This window comes from Neolamprologus multifasciatus, chromosome 11, assembly GCF_963576455.1.
Source record: "Neolamprologus multifasciatus chromosome 11, fNeoMul1.2, whole genome shotgun sequence".
Classification (NCBI taxonomy): Eukaryota; Metazoa; Chordata; class Actinopteri; order Cichliformes; family Cichlidae; genus Neolamprologus; species Neolamprologus multifasciatus.
The window spans coordinates 32,190,365-32,211,091 of record NC_140449.1 but is presented as its reverse complement, the minus strand read 5'-3'; the positions used below and the strand labels follow the sequence as shown (position 1 = coordinate 32,211,091).

General features: G+C 45.2%; 1 protein-coding gene across 4 annotated transcripts in view; it reads right to left on the bottom strand.

Moving 5' to 3' along the window:
* Positions 1-20,727, bottom strand: part of satb1b (SATB homeobox 1b) — a 57,712-nt gene that overhangs the window by 23,168 nt on the left and 13,817 nt on the right. For 2 of the 4 annotated variants that reach the window (XM_085178281.1, XM_085178280.1), the window contains exons 2-9: positions 20,411-20,649; positions 17,484-17,660; positions 16,538-16,664; positions 12,277-12,400; positions 6,884-6,995; positions 5,770-5,847; positions 2,457-2,956; positions 65-277 (exon numbers count right to left, since the gene is read on the bottom strand). In XM_085178281.1, coding sequence (XP_085034407.1) covers positions 65-277; positions 2,457-2,956; positions 5,770-5,847; positions 6,884-6,995; positions 12,277-12,400; positions 16,538-16,664; positions 17,484-17,660; positions 20,411-20,624 — 1,545 coding nt within the window. In that variant the 5' untranslated portion in view covers positions 20,625-20,649. The remainder of the gene's footprint in view (positions 1-64; positions 278-2,456; positions 2,957-5,769; positions 5,848-6,883; positions 6,996-12,276; positions 12,401-16,537; positions 16,665-17,483; positions 17,661-20,410; positions 20,650-20,727) is intronic. The other 2 variants (XM_085178282.1, XM_085178283.1) reach the window with 2 other exon arrangements.

Below are 20,727 nucleotides of genomic sequence, written 5' to 3'. Positions count from 1 at the left end.
ATAACTTTGCATGTGTGTCTGCTGGCTGAACCCATCCACAGCATCCACAGAAACAATAATTTACCTGTACAGGTCGGCTGGGTGGGGTGCTGATGAGCGGAGCGGAGCCCATTGCAGAGGCGGCCGTGAGGCTGCGCTCCCGCTCCTCCTGATAGATGCGGTCACGTTCAGCCTCCGGCAGCTGCAGGAAGTTCTGCATGGCGCGCAGGTTGACCAGTAGCGACTGGGACGCCGTCTTGGGATCTTCCTCCTTACGCAGGATTTCAGACAGTAAGCCCTACATGATGAAACTACATTTAGTATATTTAAAAAAAAACAAAAAGAAACAAGAAGGTGCCAAAAGAGCAGTGGATGGAGAGCAGCATCAAAGAAGAGTGAAAGAGGAAGAGAGAGTAAGAGGCTCTCAGAGCGGGAAATAGATGTGAAGCAGGGGTCACGGTGGTAACCAATAAGGAGAATAATCACATTAGAGGGTTCTTAAGTAAGACAGTAAAGTGTAAATGGAGACTCTAATGACAATGGAGCTGTGACGCTCTCACACACGCTTTCTTTTCTGAGTCAACTGATTATGTGAGAGTCTCCACCTCTCGCAGACTTGCAGGAGCTTTGTCTACAGAGAGCAGTCCATTATTAATGTTATAAAATCATCCCATCATATCCTCATGACTCTCTGCAGGGCTTTTGTCTGGAAGTACAACAATACTGTTCTGTCAGTCTAAAGCACTTCATCCATGATCATTTGTGGGGATGACGGGAAAAAAAAACCCCACTTTACTGAAACTTGTGTGGCCTCTGAACCCGTCGCACATGGGTGGCATTTAGCACATCTTGGACATATTCTTTGAGTCGCGCACTGCTTCGGATAAGAGCGGAGCTACTCGCCTGAAACATCTTGTCTTGTTCAGCGGGCAATCAGCGTATCCTCTGTTTACTTTTCAATAGCGCTCGATTCCATCATTATGAGACGGCGATGACTCCATTATCAGAGACGTGTGATTGGGCCTTTTCATCAGCTCTTGGCCACACACTGTGCAAACCGTCGCTGCGCTTCTCTCACCATCAATACGTGTGATTTGGTAATAAAACAAAGTGATGGGAAAAACATATTTGCGCTTTTATTTATTTATTTTTAAAGCGTTCGAGTCCTCTCGGGCTAATGATCAGAACTGCAATATCTTTCTTCGGTGACTATTAAAATATACGCAGCCATATATGTCATGTTTAAAATATGCAGGTCTGTGGTATGCAGACATGTGTGAACAAACCACACGTTTTTATTGGTGCGACTGTGTACTTGATGGATACACATTGTCAGAGGACAGATTAGCAGTATATCCTTTTTATGCTTGAACTCCGTGTGTGTCTGTTTGCATTCTTCAGTGTGAACATGCTTATCAGTTTTCACTATCTGTCTCTTTAGTTGAGTAGTTTCCACCCCATTAAAAAAAAGCGACCTCTGCTCCTTTGATGCACCTCCCGCACTGACAGAGGCCTCTTCACCCTGCTGATCAACACCTCCCTCCCCTGTCCTTTTATTAACGCAGACTTTGTGAAGATACGCAAACCTAATAAATAATCCTCCAAAGGCACGTTGAACTAATTCCTAACATCAGCCACCGATAAGGCTCTATTTGTGCTGCACAAAACCACCACTGTCTGACTAAGTAACACAAACGCTCACATAATTTTTGTATCTGTACGTTCTAACTCCAATAGATCCTTATCGCTCTTTTTTCCCCCTTTTCCTTTTCACATATAGAACTTCAAAGAAAACGGAGCAGCAACGAGGTTTGTCGTCAACCCCCCCCCCCCCCCCCCCCGACACAGATAGTACGTCTTAAGGCTTTAACGCTGCCATCTGCGTGTCTGTTGATATGTCTGTTAGGCCTCTGACTCTGCAGTGAAACCACATATTTTTGGCAGAGAGAGAACGGATGCCCTGACCGAACCTGGGTCTTTCACATGGCAGCCTGCCAGCTGTCTTCGAGTGAAGCAGAGGTGCTAGACTGCTGGAGTGTGTGAGAATCATGAATAGGCAGCGGATTCATACAGAAGCCTTTCCTAACATTTCATAGCGAGAGAGATCTCGTGAAATTGTAGAAATGATAACGTGACACGCTTCCTTTTCAAACAGGATGTTGTTGTAAGTATACACTCGATGTGTTACTACGGGAGATAATGATGTTTTTGGTATGATTTTGGTTGGGAGTATTTGGCTGAATTTCACCGGTGCCACTTGATTTTACAACTAAAGAACTTTAAGGGGATTTAAAGGCACTTTTTCCATATTTTAAATACTTTATTAACATCTGAATATACACAGTATTGATAAAAAATGAATGAAGACTGTATGATGTAGGCAGATGCATTAAATAATTGCAATAGAGCAAAAAATGATACATTGTAAATAAAACCCACTGATTGAGGTCAGTTCTGTTACAATTCGATCTCCTCACCTGTGTTCTGTTGAAGGCCACGCGGGCAAAGACAGCCTGTGAGATGCCGGCCCGTTTCAGCTCGTCCCTCACCCACTGGTAAATCTCAGAGGAAACCTCTGTGTTCGACGCCACCTGTGGCTCCAGAGGCTTGGTGTGGGAGCTGCGGTTGACGGGTGGGTGGTTGAGGTACTGCTGTGACAGGGATTGCTGCGCCAGCAGCCGGTTCACTGCATACTGCTGGTTGAGGATCTGCGCCATCACGAGCTGCTGGTTGACCAGCTGGGGACTGATGGGCGTGGACACCAAGCCCGGGTGATGCAGACCGGGGAGCTGGGGCTGTCGGCCTCCCGTTTGACCGCCGTGCGGCGGCGGAGCGTGAGGCAGCGGCGGCACCGGCGACGAAGGAGTCTGCTCCGCTGTGCTGCCGGGGATCGGCTGCTGCTGCTGGGAAAAACTCAGGTGGTTGTGGTTGTGGTTAGAGCCGGGCGGGGAGAGGTCGGACAGGCCGTCCATTTCCGCTGGAGAAAGACAAAGAAAAATAGACGCGAACGAACGATTGGCTTAAATTCCACGAAGAAAACAGGAGCGGAGAATGACGTAAAAGCAGATAGCCATCTAACAATCATGAACATCAGTTTAACGGCACCATAGTCATACTCTCTAATCAGAAGAAATGAAACAGACCCGGCCTGCATCCGATCAAACGTTCGCCTCGAGTCAATCGAAGCCTGTCAGCTTACATTCCTGTTTACATTATATGAGAAGGGAATTCATTTGTGAAGCTCGCACATATCTAAGAAACCAACGAAAAGCAACGGGAGGTTAGAATCTTCCCCCTAACCAGAACTCTCCGCTGGCCTCTTCCTCCCCGCCAATGACCGGGTGAAAAAAGAGAAAAAGATGGAAACGCAGATAAAAGAGCCTCATTGTGTTTGACCTGTGTCTTCCACTAACCATGCCTTCGAAATTAAGTGCAGAATGTCTGTGGCCTCATCATGTGAAAAAAAAATTCTTGTGTGTGTGTGTAGGTACAGAAATGATATGTGCGTGTTTGTGTGTATGTGCATGCACAGCGGCAGAAGCAATACAGCTAAATCTGATTCTCCCTTTGCATCCTTAATTCTAAAATAAGGAACACAAGCTAGCCAATATGACATATTTAGGGGAGGATGGTTTAAATATAAAATGTTTGGAACGGCGAAGAGAGAAAGGAGGGGTACATCGGAGGACAGAGCGAGCAACCTGAGAAACCCTGTTTGAAACACTGAAACGGTTTTGACTCTGTCTGTGAGAAAAAAAAAAGTCCATGTGCCGTCATTTAATGGCATTTTGGAGATTTTTGCAGCATCTCTTGCTTTGGGAATCTTTAAGTCCATAATGGCTGCTGGGGAATATTTTAAGACAGGTTTAAATTATGTGCTTAGAGGATGAAAACAATGATTTAACATTTAAAGTGCTACCCACAACGAAGTGAACGAGCGTTTGGAGCAGCTGAATGTTTGCAGGTTACCGCCTCTCTTTAAGGAATTCACATATGCTGAGGCTCTTTGCATGTACTATGCCGAGCGAGTGAGGGGGCAGTATTTAAGAATTCATACGGATGGCAACATTAACACCTCAGAAGTGTGCTGCGGCCTCCACATCCCACAGAAAAGCATCGTATCAGAATGTGAAAAGCATAAATTGCTGTTAGAGAAGGGGTGTTTTGGGGGGGGGGGTCTTCAACAAGCGGAATTTTTCAGCAGATGAAAGATTAAGTGCATGGATGTTTTCCAAAAATACCACAATAATCGTGTGTTTGAGCTGCCTGTTTCTTAACTGTCAGCAAGCACAAAACACCCGGCCAAGACGGGTCTATTGAGTGTTTGTCGAAAACAAATGATGTGTAGGGGGGGGGGGGGGGGAGGGAGGACAAAAAATAAAAATCTTGGTAATAATCACATCTCTTTCCATAATCCCTGGCATTCCCTGGCTCTGATGGTATGGTGTGCCTTTTCACTCATATGTGAATGTGTGTATGTGCGTGGTGTGCATATGCTCGCTCGCGCACACTGCTGGGGGGCACGCTCGCAACACACAAACACGCAGGCACATGGAGGCATTTCCATGCAAATTGAAAAGAGAAGGGGTGACAGAAGAGCATGGCAGGCCCTGGGAGAAAAAGGCTGCCACAGAAGCGGGAGTCCTCGTGTGGAATCCTGCCACAAAAGAGCCCCGGATTAAACACACAATGGGAATGGGATGTGGGCTGAGGGAGGGAGGGAGTGTGTGTTTGTGACTGGGAGTGAGGGAGAGTGAGAGAAAGAGGGAACGAGAAAGAGAGAGAGACGCTGACCCAACTCCTGCTCCTATGTTTCCTTCCCTGCGCTCACTCGCTGGCACCCACTTCAGCTGACAGAGAGTACCTGTGACCAGGTACTTGTTCCCCTTGACTTCAGCCTAAAGCTACTCACCGAACGCGATGTGCTGAAGTGAATTCAGAGTCACATAAGACACTGCTTCCAAAACACAAAGGCTTGCTGTGCCCCCCGCCCCCCTCTCTCTCTCGCAGCCTTCATGCTTGGCAGTTCACCAGTGTTTTTTTCTCTCGCTGCCATTTGTGGCCACATACAACAGCCCATCATAAATACTGAGGTTGGACTGGGGCAGGAGGTTTTGCCACGGGCATGTGGTGGGCACCTGAGGCTCACGGGCCAAAGTTTTTGCGCCTGAGGTTTGGCTAACATGGCGTGCGCGCGTGTGAGTTTATCGGAGTGTGTACGAGTACATCCTGAGATGCTATCGCTGCTTCTCTGTGTGCGTACACATCTGTGGTTGGCTTCTTATCAGGATTCGACGTCCTCAGAGAGTTTCATACAAAGAAAAAACACAACTGGGCAGTAATTATTGCTTTTTTTTAAAAAAGACAAGCATAAATCATTTAGATTGATTCTCAAATTGTAAAGTTTAGTTGTGACCGAGATGGAGATTTTCACGTGAGTTAAAGTTAACAGAGCGATTTTTTTTGTTTTAATCGTGACTTTAAAATGACTGTTTTTGGTTTTTGGATCAAGATTATAATTGTGATTCAGTTTTTGGAAAGTCTGGTCGTTAACGGCAGTTAAGGTCACATTCTGAGTATAAAGGAAAGTTTCTCAAAAAGTGACTGTGTGTTTATCTTTGTGTATTAATCTGTATAATCTCATTACAAGAAACAGGTACAAACAAGGAGAAAGGCTGTAAGGATGTAAGTAATGCTATACTGTTTCCACACAATTAATTAATGACAAAGCAAAGTCCTCTAAAGTGTGCGTGTGTGAGTATTTGTGTGTGCGCCCATGTTGCAACATACCTAGTGCATTGGCACGCGGGCTCTCACGGAGGACACACGTCCCCAGGTACCCCTCCAGCTGGGAGGGTTGACGCATGCCTGAATAGTCAAATAGCGAGGCACGCACACGCACGCACAGACACACACACACAGCATACATTGCAGAGTTGTGAGGAAAGAAAGACAGGGTTAAGGCTTTCTACAATTTGTCTCTCCCACTGCAGCTAAGCAGAAATATGACATTTAAAACATCAGCATTTAAAACCGAGGCCAGACTGGCAGCTGCAGCGCTTCCACTTTTAAGGAACATAAAACCAAAAAGAAAACAACTGTGACAGAAAACGTGTAGGTGTATGCGAGAGAGTACTAAAGTACAGCAGGTCTCGAGTAAATAAAGTTCCCAGTGTATGTTGCCACTTTAACTGATGGAGGGGAAGAAAAAAAAAACATCAGATAAGATATGATCACAACACACTATTTGCATGGAAGGCTGTGAAAACATTTTGATATAATATCTGCGTCTATCATCACTGCGAGCAGCAGCAGCACGCTGGTAAAGAAAAAAGATAATGTTCAACAGATTGGTAAAGCTAATATCTCAGCATTAAACCAGCTCACAACAGAGCGCTGTTCTGCTGAATCAAAAGACATAAAAATATATCGCCGTGCTATCTGCAGCTTGGGTGCTACTGCTATTATATAACCTCATTTCCTGGCAGGTCAAAGGGGATTTTTCTGAGATTATATAAAGCATGTGTTGGTAGAAGTTTGATAAGGAAATCTAATTGAATTTTAGACGAGGCCGGCTGATAGGCATCCTTGCCTTTTGTTCACACACACACACACAAACGAAAAAACAAAACATCTTGGGTCACTTTAGTGTTGCATTAGTGTTAGTTAAAGCAATAATAGATAAAGCAAAGTTAACACTGTGCCTGCAGTGAGCTTAAATTATTAGACAACAAAATAAAAATGTATTTCTGCTTCATGCAACAGCAGGAAGACAAAGAGACGGTTGGTTAGGGAACATATTGCAATGGTGACTGGTGTGTGTGTGTGTGTGAGAGAGAGAGAATGTGTGTGCAAAGAGACAAAAGTGTGAGCGCCATACTTTGCGCCCCTCCGTTTTGCTTACCCATCATATCTTTTGTCTTCTTGAAATGTTTATACCAGCGCCCAAATTCCTGACACTTCGCCGCCGACACATTTGCATAGTAAGTGCTGTTCACAATGGAGGAAATCATACTCTGAAAGAGAGAGATTGATTGAGGGAGAGGGAGAGAAAACGAGAGAGAGACTTTAGATTCTCATTGTGGAAAATGCAGACATAATAGTAAAGCTTGTGAAACATGCAGTAACACTGTAGCTTGTCAAAACAAATAAAATATAGGGATCGAGTAAACCCAGCACCAGGGGGGAAAAAAAGCTAACTGAAAAGTATCAGACATGCAGAAATCTGAGATTGTTTTCTTCTACAGGTAAAACAAATTAAATTAAATCAAAGAAGGGGATTTATCCGTTATTAATTAATCAATTACTTTTATTTTTTTTATCAAATGCCGATGAGTTTGTCTGAACTTTTTGGGTCACTTATAAGGTCACCTGAGCTCTACATCTGCTCGCTCCACGAGCATGCGGTGGAGATATTTACCTTTGAAAGGAAAAGAAGATAGCTGCTTATTGAATATCAGCACCTGGGGAGCTCGGCGATGTAAACAGATAAACCTCTTTTATTTCGCGGCTCTTTATTTACACAATCTGTTAAAGACAACGACTTGGAGCAGATTGGGGGCCGCACCGAGCATGTCGTTCTCCGATGCGTACGTGCTCCCGTCTCCCCCCTATGCAGTCGCCTCTTTGCCCTCTCAACATTTACTTCAACCGCTCTCCTTCGCCTGGGAAAAACAAAAGAGCTGGTTTTTTTTTCCTCTTTCCCATCCAGTTTCATTAAAATGAATGTTTTAACACCTTGCCGGCCTCCGGGTGAATAGCGAGGTTGGCACAGGAGAAATTGTTTTTGATTGTTATAAATATTCAAAAGAACCAAACCATCTGTTTTCAAATTATAGGTATGCCATCTTTATCATTTTCTATAATATATGCGCTTGGAGGATGGTGGGGGGGGAACCTTCTGGCAGAGTAGCATGGCAGTGGGAGCAGAAATGAACAGCCACGGGATGATTCTGGTGCTCTGGCTCCAGCTTTCCACCACAAAAGGAGGTTAAAGGGTGACAGCTGTGCCATCGAAAAGGTCGATCGAACTCTGAACTCCTGACCTCCTGACCTCCTGATTAAAGCCGTGCGCCGCACCTTATACAGCAGCGCTGCGGCTAAGCTAAGTAAAACTTTAGACATGGCAGGAACGAGCCACCCAAAAGAAACAAGACAGACACAGGTTCCTTTTGTTAAAGAAAAGCAGCAGGTAAGGCTCGATTTTAACCAGCTTCCTCCTACATGAGGAATATTTTCCATTCCTCTGTTTGAGACACAGAATACCACACAGGAGACGTTATAAAAGCTAGAGCTCTGCGCTAGCCAAGTCTTGCTTCAGTAATATTAAAACCCAGCCGAGGTTGGAAAAGAAGCAATTACATGTTTAGGAAGACATCGAAAAGACACCAACTATCACACACACAATTACTACTGTACCTGCTGGTACCAGGTGGAGTCAAGTTCAACATTCAGCTGCTTATTATTAATATTTCTTTCTTTATTTTTCTGTAAAGGCAAAGTCAGGCAGCTGAGGCGAGTCAAATTCTTGTGCCAACCATGCTGCGGTGCATCATCCCGGCATGATGAAAAACAGGAGGGTGAAAAGGTCTGCATTTGGACTTGTACGCTACAACAAAGCAGTCTTTTATCAATATATTGAAAAGCCTTCATTCAGCGGAAGCGCCGACGGAGTTCAGGTTAGGTTTAACGGGTCACACTTTTATGCATGAACTGACTCATTTTTATAGGAAATAGTAGCTGCGAGTTCAAAATCCTCTGGTCGTCCCCACCCAAAGATCCGTCTGTAAACCACATATTTAACGTAAGAAGAATTCGCCGTTAAGTCAGGGGGATAATGAACTCCTCTCCTCCAGCCTGGCATCTTTTATTTACAGTATATCTGGGCTTAGGCGGCTCCAGGCGACAAACAGGAGGCCTGCGAAAGACGCCGTGCTTCTTTCTCCCTCGCTTCCCGTCTTTCTCCCCCATCTCTCTCGCTCCCTCTTTCTCCGCCATCTTTGACACAGATGTTCTAATAAACGCTCCTCATTAATCAGCCCTCTCCCTCAATACATCACTCTACCTCTCACAGGGGGCCCTGCGTGTATGCGAGAACGAAACAACACGCACACACCTATTCTCTCCCTCTCCCCACACCGCTCTGTCGCACACACATGCATACGCACTAAGTGAAATCAAGCAGATAACCAGAGCCTCTGCTGCCACTGCGGTGCCAGCGGGAGGGCTGTGCTAGGGCTTGTCAACAGGTAGCATGACTGCGTTTGTGTGTGTGTGTGTGTGTGTGAGAGTTTGCGGGTGTGTCTCTGTGCATGAGCATGTGTGTGGACCCTTTAAGTGATAGCCATCTGCAGCACAGAGAGCTTATCAGCAAGACCAGGAAGTGGCACTGGGCTACTATCGGTCCCTAACATCTATTCCACTCCCCAACATGGGAGACAGGAAGAGCGAGGAAAGAGTGTGTGTGTGTGTGTGTGTAAGAAAATAGCAGTGCAGCAGGCAGGTACTGTAGGCACCCAGCTGCTAGTGTTAGAGTGTGGTATATACACACTGGCAAACACACACACACACATATACAGAGTACAACCCCTGCAGACAAACACACACGGTGCTGTTACACAAACTCACACGAGCACATACACAATTAAACAGCAACACGCATTCCAACTTAGCCTGATGTCTTGAATCAGCTGGGGAAAAAAGCGCATCCCATTTGCAACACTGCGCCTCGTCTCTCGCCAACATCTAACAGAGCTCAATTATGGCACGTATCCACCTCGACTGGGATGACCCCTCCCCTTCCTTCATTCTAACACACGCACACACACGCACACGCACTGGCAGCCAGGTTATGCCTGTGGCAGCCGAGGTGGCGAAGGCCTGCAAAAGATGGCATTTTGATGACTATTTGCTGCTACACGACGCAGCAGCTGGTGCATCAGGGGCCGCCCAGCGAGAGCGAACAGGGGGTGGGCAAGAAGAGGTAGTGGTGGCAATGGGAAAGAGTGGGGTGAGGTGGTGGCGATGGTGTGGGTGCGTGGGGGGGGGGAAATCTCATTTGTTGCCATAGTTTCTGAGAATATGGGCAAGGGGGATGCTAAGCTTGGTAGCAACCTCAGAAAACAAAATCGGCCTGATTGAGGGAGAAGTTGCATTTCGCAGATGCCTCTCCCAGCTATGAACTGTGAATCCTGAAGCGTGCTTCGTATTTCGCACGGGTCAGGAACAGTTCCTGTAGCAGAATGACGACGGGCATTAGCGAGCGCCGCATTCTCTTGAGTTTCCTCGAGCCGTTTGTAGGCCGAACACACAAAGCGTGACTCGCCGCTACAAAAGAATGAAACTAAATGTTTGACAAGGCCCCGGACAAAAGAAGCATTTCACAAAATAACGCCCCGCCGCCCTCCCCTCGCCGCTCCGCTCCCCCTCCTCCTCTACCCCCCACCCCTGTCTCTCTTCAGAGCCCTGTTCAGAGGTGGGCTAATTCTCTTTCACTCGCTCGCTGCGATTCTCTCATCTGTTAACCTCTCTTTTCGGTCTGGGATTACGCAGAAGAATATCAAGGAAACACTAATCCTAAAAAGGTGCCAATCTTCTGCTCCCTCCTGCAACGCCCCTTTCTCCTCCCACTCGTTTCTCTCTCCTTTTTTTTTTTTCTGTCAACTCAGAAATCTCAGCGGGTGGGCCAAACGCTTCCTGGCTTCTCACCTTCTCATGAGACTGCACACAGGCGGTGACATCACCGCTCGCGAGGCGGGGAGCCCGTGTATCGAAGCAACGTGCGGATGACCGCGGTCGTAAACCAATCGGGTTTAGGAGGAGCAAACTGCCGCTCCACGGGTGTAACTGGCCACATGCAACCCCACAGAGTAACAGATGTCAAACACCATCGCGGCAGCCATGTTTCAGCGAGGCAGATAGAGATACATGCGAGGAGATCATCAGATTATCGAGCAGCAACGCGGCGAAGCTGCCAAGTTACACGAAAACTTCAAAACTGGATTATTCTTTTTAAGCTCGCCGCCTTACATTTCGACTGTAGCTGCCATAAATCTACAAAGGACGCTGCCATTTAAACGTTGCCGCTGAAATCCAGACTGGCTCGTGAAATACACGAGATATTCGCGAAGAAAAAAACAAGATCAGATAATTTCAGGTCTGCGGCTCGTCCTCTCTGCAAACCAAAAACAATCTTCAGTTTAATTTGAGACTGGTGTGTATGTCAATATAGCAAAAAATGTGTCTGAGCAGGAGTGTGTGTGCTTGTGTGGTAAATCCTCTGAGCTAGCGTGTGCTCTCTTCTGAGCCGTCTTCACATATGGACCGTAAACAGGGTGATTACCAGACCGGGCTGGGCTCCGCCTGAACGCCACCCAGGGACTCTTTACATCATCAGCGCACTGCTCATGCCCGGCTAAACAGACACACACACGCGCGCACGAACACACGCCGAGAGCAGCAGCTCACTCGCACGCAGCGCAAATGAGGGTCTCCAGGTGACCATACGGTGGCCTAGGAGGAGAGCTGGCTTCGTACTAGGCACCTACGCACACGCTCCGATGCGAATACACACACGCAAATAGCAGTTTCGCATATGCGCTCTGCACGTTGATATACAAGCAAACACACACAGGTGCACACATATCTCGTTGCGCTGTAACTCCCTCACACACGCACATTATTGGCCCCTGTGAGAGATATACTGCCATTTCATTCCATTCACTCCAGAGCTGCCTCTGTGATATACTGACTACACCGCCTGTTAATACAATATCTGCACTGGTGCTTTCTATCCAACCTCCCAGCCGACGGAAAAAAAAAGAGGAAAAGAAAGAGACAGAATATAAAACCTAAACATACCTCCAGCCTGAAATGTTGAGAGTGAATCAAATGAGAAAAGAACAAAAAGCATCCAGATCGTTCTGGACTCGGGCCAGTGTTTATCTCACAGTAACCATACGTTCAACAACACCTCTGCTTTTTGGCTGCTGGTGCATACGAGCCTGTGTGTGTGTGTGTGTGTGTGTGTGTGTGTCGTGGGTGGCAAAAGAAACAAACAAAAAAAAAATATCAAGAGGCAAACAAATGACAATAGCTATTGATTTGGATTTTCTATGCTGATTCTCTTTTGTGATCAAACTCACGGCATTTGATAAGTTAAAGATAAAACACGGAGGTGATGGACACAGTGGTGTTTGTTTAGTTGTGCGGTATGATAGAAGGGTGTAGGGTTGGGCTTTTTGTTTTGTTTTTTGTCTATTTTTTTGTTTTTGGAATAAGCAGTTTGGTCTTCAGCACCTGTGATAAAGGACATTCTTTAGCCAGAGAGCTCTGATTCATGTCTTTGAGTAACTCCTTGAGGGCGTTTCTTACTGTAGAGTGGCTCCATTGCTCGGGCGGCAGGTCCTCCAGCTTAGGACAACTGTGAAGAGAGAGGAGACACACAGGGGTTTGGGGTGGAGGGGTGACAGGGAGGATAAGGATGGGGAGAAGAAGAAAGGGATGAGTGTGAGGAAAGGACAGACAGGGATAGAAAGGAGAAGGGGGGAAAGAGTAGAGCATGAAAACAAATTCAGATGGAGACTGAGACAGGAAGGCAGCAGCTTTGATGGGATCTTCAATGAAATGCTAAAATTCACAATCTTGCAACTGAGTTTAGACGTTACACATGTGGATTACACATTGAACTATGGAGGTATTTTTGTGCAACTTCAAGACCTTAAAAATCTCGCTGCATCTTAAATCACATATTTTCACATTTACATTTGATATTTCAAGTGTAACGGTCAAAAAGCTGGGTGTGAAGCGCCGTCCACATCTTACTCTTAGAGGTTGCCAGACGGACGGGAAACCAAACAATCTGCAGCTTTTGGAAAGGGTCAGCAGGTGTCGTGATGTTAATGCTGGCTAGCTAAGAGTCGAAGCTTTTTTCCTACTCTGAAAAATAAAACCACACACTGAACGTGTTGGCATTGTTTTGTGTGAAATTTTCATTAGAAGAAATTACTATTGTGTACTAATATAAAACGCAGATAATTATGGTGAAATCTTGTAAATGACATATCTAGTGAGTATACAATGCTACCCCAGTGAAAATGCACAGTATCCAGCGTGTACAACATAAAAGCATGAAAAATTTAAGAGCCGAGTTAGTTGTTTTCTTCAGTCTACTCTTAAACGTCTGCCTAATATCTGAAAAACTTGTGGACATTATCACCTGCAGCCAGTGGATATTTTATTGTAGCATCATTTCAATGCTTTTGCTATTCGATTTGTCAGAAAACATAACAAAAATGTCTCGAATCGCATGTTAAAATTGTTGTGTTCTATTTTCTAAAAACAAGAGAAACGCACCAAATCCTCAGCCAGGAGAAGACGCTTGAACCTTTTTCATCATTACTCCTGATTAATTTTCTGTCAGTCAACTCGACTGATCATTTCCCCGCTAATCAAGTGCTGAGCTGAAAATTCTGGAAGCAAATCGCTCTCCCCAAAAACAAAGGTGTCAAACACAGTTTGCAGCATTTCGCCTGACCCCGGTTGAGGAACACACACATGCATACGTGGAGAAATTGGCTGGCTTGCATCAGATAGGCAGAGCAGCAAAGACAGAGAGGAAACCGGAGAGAGAGCGAGCTGAACGCACACGGGTCCCTGCTCGTTTTTCCTGCTGCAAGCGCCCCTCCAAGACAGACAGATTTCATTTGGCGCATCAAGCAGATGCATCTGGAGATTGCTCTGTCTCTCTCTCTCTGTATCTGCCTGCCTCGATCTCTCCCCCTCTTTCATATTCTCCCTCTCTCTCTCTTTTTCTCTCTCTCCTGATTGTTCTGATTAGTTAATTACTTTATACAACACATCTGCTGGATTGATGCATGAATTATACATCAGCTGCATGTGGCGACTATTATTTCGTGTTACTTCTACCTTCCTGGCTTGTTGTGCTCGGCGAAACAATTTAAGGTGTTACTGGCGAGATTTCTGCTGCAGTCGGGGCGGGGGGGCTTTAAGAGTTTGGCGGCGTGGGTAAGAAAAAGGGGGAAAAACAAATACAAACCAATAACAATATTGACAATTGCGTATATACGGCGTAATCGAAATGAAGCTGTATATCAAACAGACTGTCTGTGCTGCAATCGCGAGCCGCAGAGACACCGACTGAATTCTGGGGTTTTGAAAACGTAAAATATATTTACGTGGTGGGCGGAAGCAGAGAATAACTCAACTGGGCTCCCGTGACTTTGTGTGTGTTTCGCATTACACTTACCGCTGAATTACTTTACGTTAAACCTGGCTCGAGATGCGAATAAGAGAGCGATGAGGGTGCATGAGATGCTGTGTGTGCGTGTGCCTGTCCATAAATCTGTCAGCCGGTGTGTTGGAAATGTTATGAGCGAGGAGAACAGAAAAGGGATGCACACCACATCTGCTACTAAGAAAACATACACATGCACACTCTAACACACAAACAATGGATTTTCCAGAACACCTTAAACTGCTCCAGCAGCTAGAAAGCCTCTGGGGAGACGGAAGTGAACGAGAGGGGGGAGAGTGGGAGAGAGAGAGAGACAGGCAGAGAGAGAGGGGCAGCGGAGAAAGACAGCTATCCATGCATTCAGGGGCTAGCAAGCCGGAAATAAACACAACCTTCTGTAGTCTGGCTGGTGGACGTGTTCACATCAGTCGCCGTGCCTGTGTGTGCGTGTGTGTGTGAGTGCTTCATTGGTGGAGGTGGGTGGTGATGGTGTTGGTGGCGGGGGAAACAGAAGGAGAGGGAAGAGAAAAGGAAGAGGCAGAGCGAGGTAGAAAAAGAGTAGAAACAGCTCTCCAGAGGGTTGCAGAACACTGGGTTAGCGTGCAGCTGGCACAAGCCTCCACACCAGAGCCAGTCGGCTGTTTGTGCGCACGCATGCGTGTGTGTGTGTGTCCATGAGTGCATATGAAGCTGTTTGTGTCCATGTCTATAAATGCTTGTATGCTCTTGCCGTGTGTATAAATATGACAAAGCCTCACACCTACAGAGAATAATTTAGCATACAATATGGTGAGCAATGACAGGAAAGCTAGCCGTCTTCAGTATAGTAAAGGTTTCATCTTCATCATTCACAACGTTAGACTCAAAAGAAATATATTTTGCCTAAAATATCCGCTGCAGCCAGGTTTATTTATGGAACTATTTCAGGTGAGTCATTTTTAGCCACGCAGTCACCGACCACATTCGTTTATTTGGGGGTTTTTTGGAGCTGAAGCAGAGCTTGGTTTAAAAACGGTTATTTACTTATCGTATTTCACGTTTCCACTGCAAAATGTTAAAAATCACTCAGCGGTTAATTTCATAGAATCACTTCTCAGCTGTGGATAAGCTAGATTGTTAGCAAGAGCTCGAATTCTCCGGAATCTGTGTTCTGATCAATTAATCAGTGGTTTTATTTTTGGTTTATGAATGGGTTTTTCCCACTTCCTGGGAACGGCCAGTCTGAGTAATAATGTTATTCTCGGTATTAAACACGTAAACTGGCGCATGCTATATGTGTTATTGCTACAAGCAGAGATTGAGAGATTGAGATTGAGATTACACACTTTCAAGAGAGAGTCTAATTTATGTATTTTTAATTTGGCCTGCTGTGGTATTTATCTAACTGATCTTGGTGTGAACTGTCCAGTTTGGGAGATGTCAGCTGATGTCCCGTTTGAATCATGGTCAATTCACACAATAGCAAAGAAGCTAGTAGCAGTAGAGCTTTTAAGGTAAAAACAAAGCTTTTTAAAAGCCTTAATTTAGGACAAAGTCAAGAAAAAAGTTTTTAGATTTTAAACAAGTCTTGAAAATCACGCTTATTTACAAAAACGCTTCAAAATAACCACCCAAGTAAGTGCCTGCATGTGTTTCAAGATGGCTGCCAAGTTGCTTACTTGAAGGACTTGTGACACATTTGAAAAGTTGACCATCTCTCTTTCCAGAAAACCCCCCAAACACTTTTAACTACAGCCGTTCACTGTGTCACTCTCAAGAGGCTTATGCTAGTGACAAAAACAATAAACAGTGTGATAAACACTGATGCTAGCTCCTTTGCCTGAGTTGTACTGTTTGCTAGCTGCACCAATCTTTTGCGTGGCGGATGTAGACAGCAAAAAGAAAATAGTTCCTACACGAAACTACTCACAGCTAGGTTGGTGGACTGTTTTGAGCAACCAGGTTATGGTTTCTGGAAATCCATATTTTTTTATGAGTTTTGTTTAATTATGTATTCTCTTGGCACTTTTGCACCACAAGATATCTGTCATTTATTTCCATTATACCGATGAGAAGAAGACATTTCTACAACCAATATATCTTCAAAACGCTGAAACTCACATCGAAATGATCTAGATGGATAAACAGCGCAACAGATCAGAAGGGGAAATGCTAATGTGATCATGACTAACTGTTCTCTTCAAACACAGTTTTGTGGTTAGCGCTCAGGTAAGAATATGTATGAACATGTGCACACATTCTGGGCTGGTGCAACTGTAAATATTCCAGTAAACATGTGCCCAAACTTGTGGATTGGTTGCTTACCTGTGCAGCTGGATCTTAAGTGTGACCACGTGGTAGACGTCCTGCAGCATGTCTGCCACTGTGGCGTCTGGTGCATCTGTCACATATGACAGTGGGACGGGGTTCCACTTCCCCACCTGAATCATACCTGGATGATGCAAAACACATGCAGGCACACGTAAATATGGGCAAAAATGTGGAAACGCATGACAAAAAATCACAGATTTGGAAACAAAAGCACAACAATGGACACAGAAGCGAATAAATCATCACGAAGCTCGCTTTCACTGTTCGTTTTAAAGCCGTAAACATGCACGGTAGCAACGAAGCCACGCGTAGATACCCCCAGAAGCATTCCGGTGCCATAAATGCTCTTTATTTCCTTAATTTTCACTGAAATCGCAACAACCACGCAGGAATTTTTCCTGAGAGTGCTTTTAAAACAGTGGCAGCCCGCACAGCAGAAAGAGAGATGGAAGACTGCTCATGAGAAAGGTGGCCTAGTATGTGCAGCGTGATGGGCAGCCTATAATAAAAGAGCATGCGTCGAGGCACCTTGAAACAGCCGCACTCAGCCTACGTGTGCTCAAGTGCAATTAGCAGACCCTTTCCTCCACCTGCCCCTCCCACCCACTGTCACCGAGGGTATATGTATATAAATATATACAATACGAGCGCTCGAGCGAATGTGCATGTAAACATTTTACTGTGCAGCTAGCCTCCGTGAGAGTGCGAGGATACCTCTGTGTGGGAATATGTAGCGTATGACCCCTGAGAGACTTTCTGGGATCAGTGTCAGGTTGTGTTACTGTGGCTTCAGATCTGCTGGCGGTAGGCTATTATGGTCGCAGAGTGTATGTGTGTGTGTGCACAAGCACCAGCATGTCAGAAAAGACGCTGATAAGCATAAAAGAAGAGCGTCAGATCAGAGAAGAGATGACAATGATGAGAGTGGGTGAGCGCTCACCTTTGGCCTGGGCTGCTGAGCTGTGGGAGTAGCCCAGTGACAGCAGGGCCATCTCGATGAGCTGGTTGAAGAGCATGTCCTTGCGCACCAGGACGAATTCAGCGTGCTCCTCCTTGCTGTCAAAATCCATGGGATTCTCGTAGTGCTCGACCACACAGAACACAGGCAGCATGTTGCCTGCAGACAAAGAGACACAAGCCATTTCTTCACCTGCAAAACTCTGACCTTCGCTCCTCTGTTTGCAGAGGAATGGGATTAAAATTTAGTGCAGATGATTAAGTTACACTGAGGTTGGCTGTCGAGGGATTAGAAGTGAACATCCAGGTTCAAGCTCCGAACACAAGTTTGGACCACAAAGGCATATTTCATCTTTTATAGGACACCTTCACCTCGTTGTCCCATTGCCAAACTCCATGATCAGCTTGAGGGATCAAATATTACTTGGGTGCATAATTTTAGTCACAGAATTTGCTTCGTCTTTTAAGAAATTACCCTCTTTTTTCTTTCTCGTTTCTCCATTTCCATCATCTCCCCCCTGATGCTTTTTGCTCCAAATTCCCATTTTCAGATTCATTTTAAATGTTGTAGCATTCCTTCGTGTTGCCTAAAGCTTTAAGATGATGACATAATATTGCAGAGGTGTTGCACTATGGCCTGCGCTTATTGGCATTGCTTGTGACAAGCAAAAATATACTGTATATTAGACAGAATGATAACCTTAAGCGCGTGTGAACAAACATGCCGCAAAAAACAGAAAGTCTCGTCTCTCTTTTTGGCACAATGCACAGTTTATTCACTGTCAAGGTGCTGGGATCACATTAGCCTTTTTCCCCTCTGACAGCCAACCCGAAATCATCTTCCCATGATGCAGCGCTTCAAATCCCGAGCCACCTCTGCACCCTGAGGTTTACGAGTCTGTGTCAACAGTGGCTCTGCTGTTAGGTGCAATGAACAATCCTTGTCCAAAGACTGTCAAATGTTCAAGGGACCAACTGTGCAAATATCATCCAATATGCCATTTTGGCTAAAATAACAGGCGTGATATTTAGACTTTGAGGGCACAGGGGCGGCTTGGCCTTTTGAAGTTTTAGTCTGAATAAAAACAGAAAGTCTAAAATTATGTCAAAGGACTGATTGGAGGTAATTATTCGCTTACTGTACTTAAATAAACGTAAATGTTGCCTTTTTCCCCCACTTTTTACAGTAGGTCTCTGCTCTACCTGCTGCCACCTGGGAATGTTTCTTTACATACGCTGTAAGTGCAGATAGAAATGATAAACATTGCCATATTTTCTAATCCCAAGCATTCCAGAAGATGCACACAGCTCTGGCGAAACAATCAATAAGCCAACAGATGCAAAAGAATGTGCTGAAAGAGCTGCTTTTCTCCTCCCCTGATTTTAATAGATAAAGATCTAACAATAAAGACTGCTGTGCAGGTTCATTTGGGGGATCAATACTGGCTTTGTTTCCAGGGAGCCCAGAGAGGGCTGCGGTAAATAGTGTTTCGGGCTCGGACACAATGCCCACTATGGGCCCTCTGCGAAGCCTCCGTGGCTGACCGGCCGCCTCTCGCTCTTTTCTAAAATTTGACCAAAAAAAATAAAGGATGAGAGGAAAAGGAAGAGGAGGGGAGGGCAAAGAGGATGCTTGGAGGAGCAAACGTTGTAGGAGGCCAAGAGAAGCAGAGATGATGAAGGTGAGAAATTAGGCTCTCTCAGCTGGTGTGCAACACGTAGATAAAAAGCAGCGAATAAGAGAAATGGTCCATCCGAGGACACTCGCGCAGCTACATTCCAAGACTTCCTTAGTCCCTGTCGGCCAAAGAAAACCAAACCAGCCAAGCAAACAAACATTTGAGCCCTCGCAGCCAAGTGCTATTACAACTCCAAACCTGCAGGATTTCAAACTCAAAAAAAAAAGAAAGAAACATAATCATAAAATGAAGGTTCACATATTGGATGGCTTTGCCCGGCGTGTTTTTCACAAGATGACACTGGTTATATTAAAAAGCTATGTCATAATCTCAAAGTAAAGGCTCCCTTTAAGCAGCAATGGCTCTTAAAGGACTGAAACTTTCCCTTAATAAACAAATGTCAGAGCAGGAGTGCCAGGGTTGGAGAGAGCAGCAGTGACACAGCGCTATGCAGCACGGCACAGGAATAATTCTCACAGTGCTCTTCTATTAGCTATTGTCTGGGCAAATAAGTGGGAGTGTGTGTGTGTGTGTGTGTGTGTGTGTGTGCTGAGATGACTAAAGAAGCATTGTAAAAAGGTTTAAGAGTTTTGGAGAGCATGCAGGGGTGGTGGTGGGTGGAAGGTGCTGTGTGTGTGTGTGTGTGTGTGGGAGGGGGCCTATTTAAACTGCATTTAAATTACTTTCCTCTTTTTACATTGGTTATGTTTCCTCTCAGTCATTACAAATACACGCAGAGCTGCGTATACTTTACTACGACTAACATTTAACACCTTCAAGATTATCTTGTTGTGTATAAAGGACAACTATATGAGATGTCAAAAAATAAGGCTTGAAAGTAAATGGTTATTTTGAATTTTAAATAATTTTGTCTGTAAAATAACAAAAAGTTTTTTTCTTAAAAGAAAAAAGCAGTGAAAACATTTTCAGATCGTTTGTTTTTCCTACCAACACTTAAACCCCCTAAAATATTCACTTTTCTGTCATATAAAAGAAATAAAAGCAGAAATTATTCTAATTTTAGACGCACATATTTGGGATATGTGCTTGATGTGTGATTAATGCACAAAGCGCCACACAATTTCCCAGGACCCAGAGGGAAGTCTTCAAATTGATTATTTTGCCAATAAACACTCCAAAAAACAAAAAAGAAAACACCAATCTGAGATATTAGGAACTATAAATGTTTACAATTATTCTCAATAAATTCCTTTTGATCCGTCTTTCTTACCTTTCTTATGGCAGGTCTTCAGCAGGTGGCTGGTGGGTTTGTACGGGACCCCTCCGAGTTTGGTCCCGGTGCTTCCCAGCCTGGCCCGGCCCAGGGGGCTGCCGTTCTGCTCCAGCCGGGGCAGCTTGGCCGGCGGGGCCTTGGCGTCTGCCATGCTGTTGACCAGCTCTGAGTTCTCCTTGCCCAAACACGTCTCGCTGAGATGTTCCATCATTCTCAGCACCTCAGCTCACTATCACCTGGGGGAGGCAGAAACAACATATAATCAGCTGCCAGGGGAGATATGTGTGTGGCATAAAAGAAGCAGGAGAATGAAG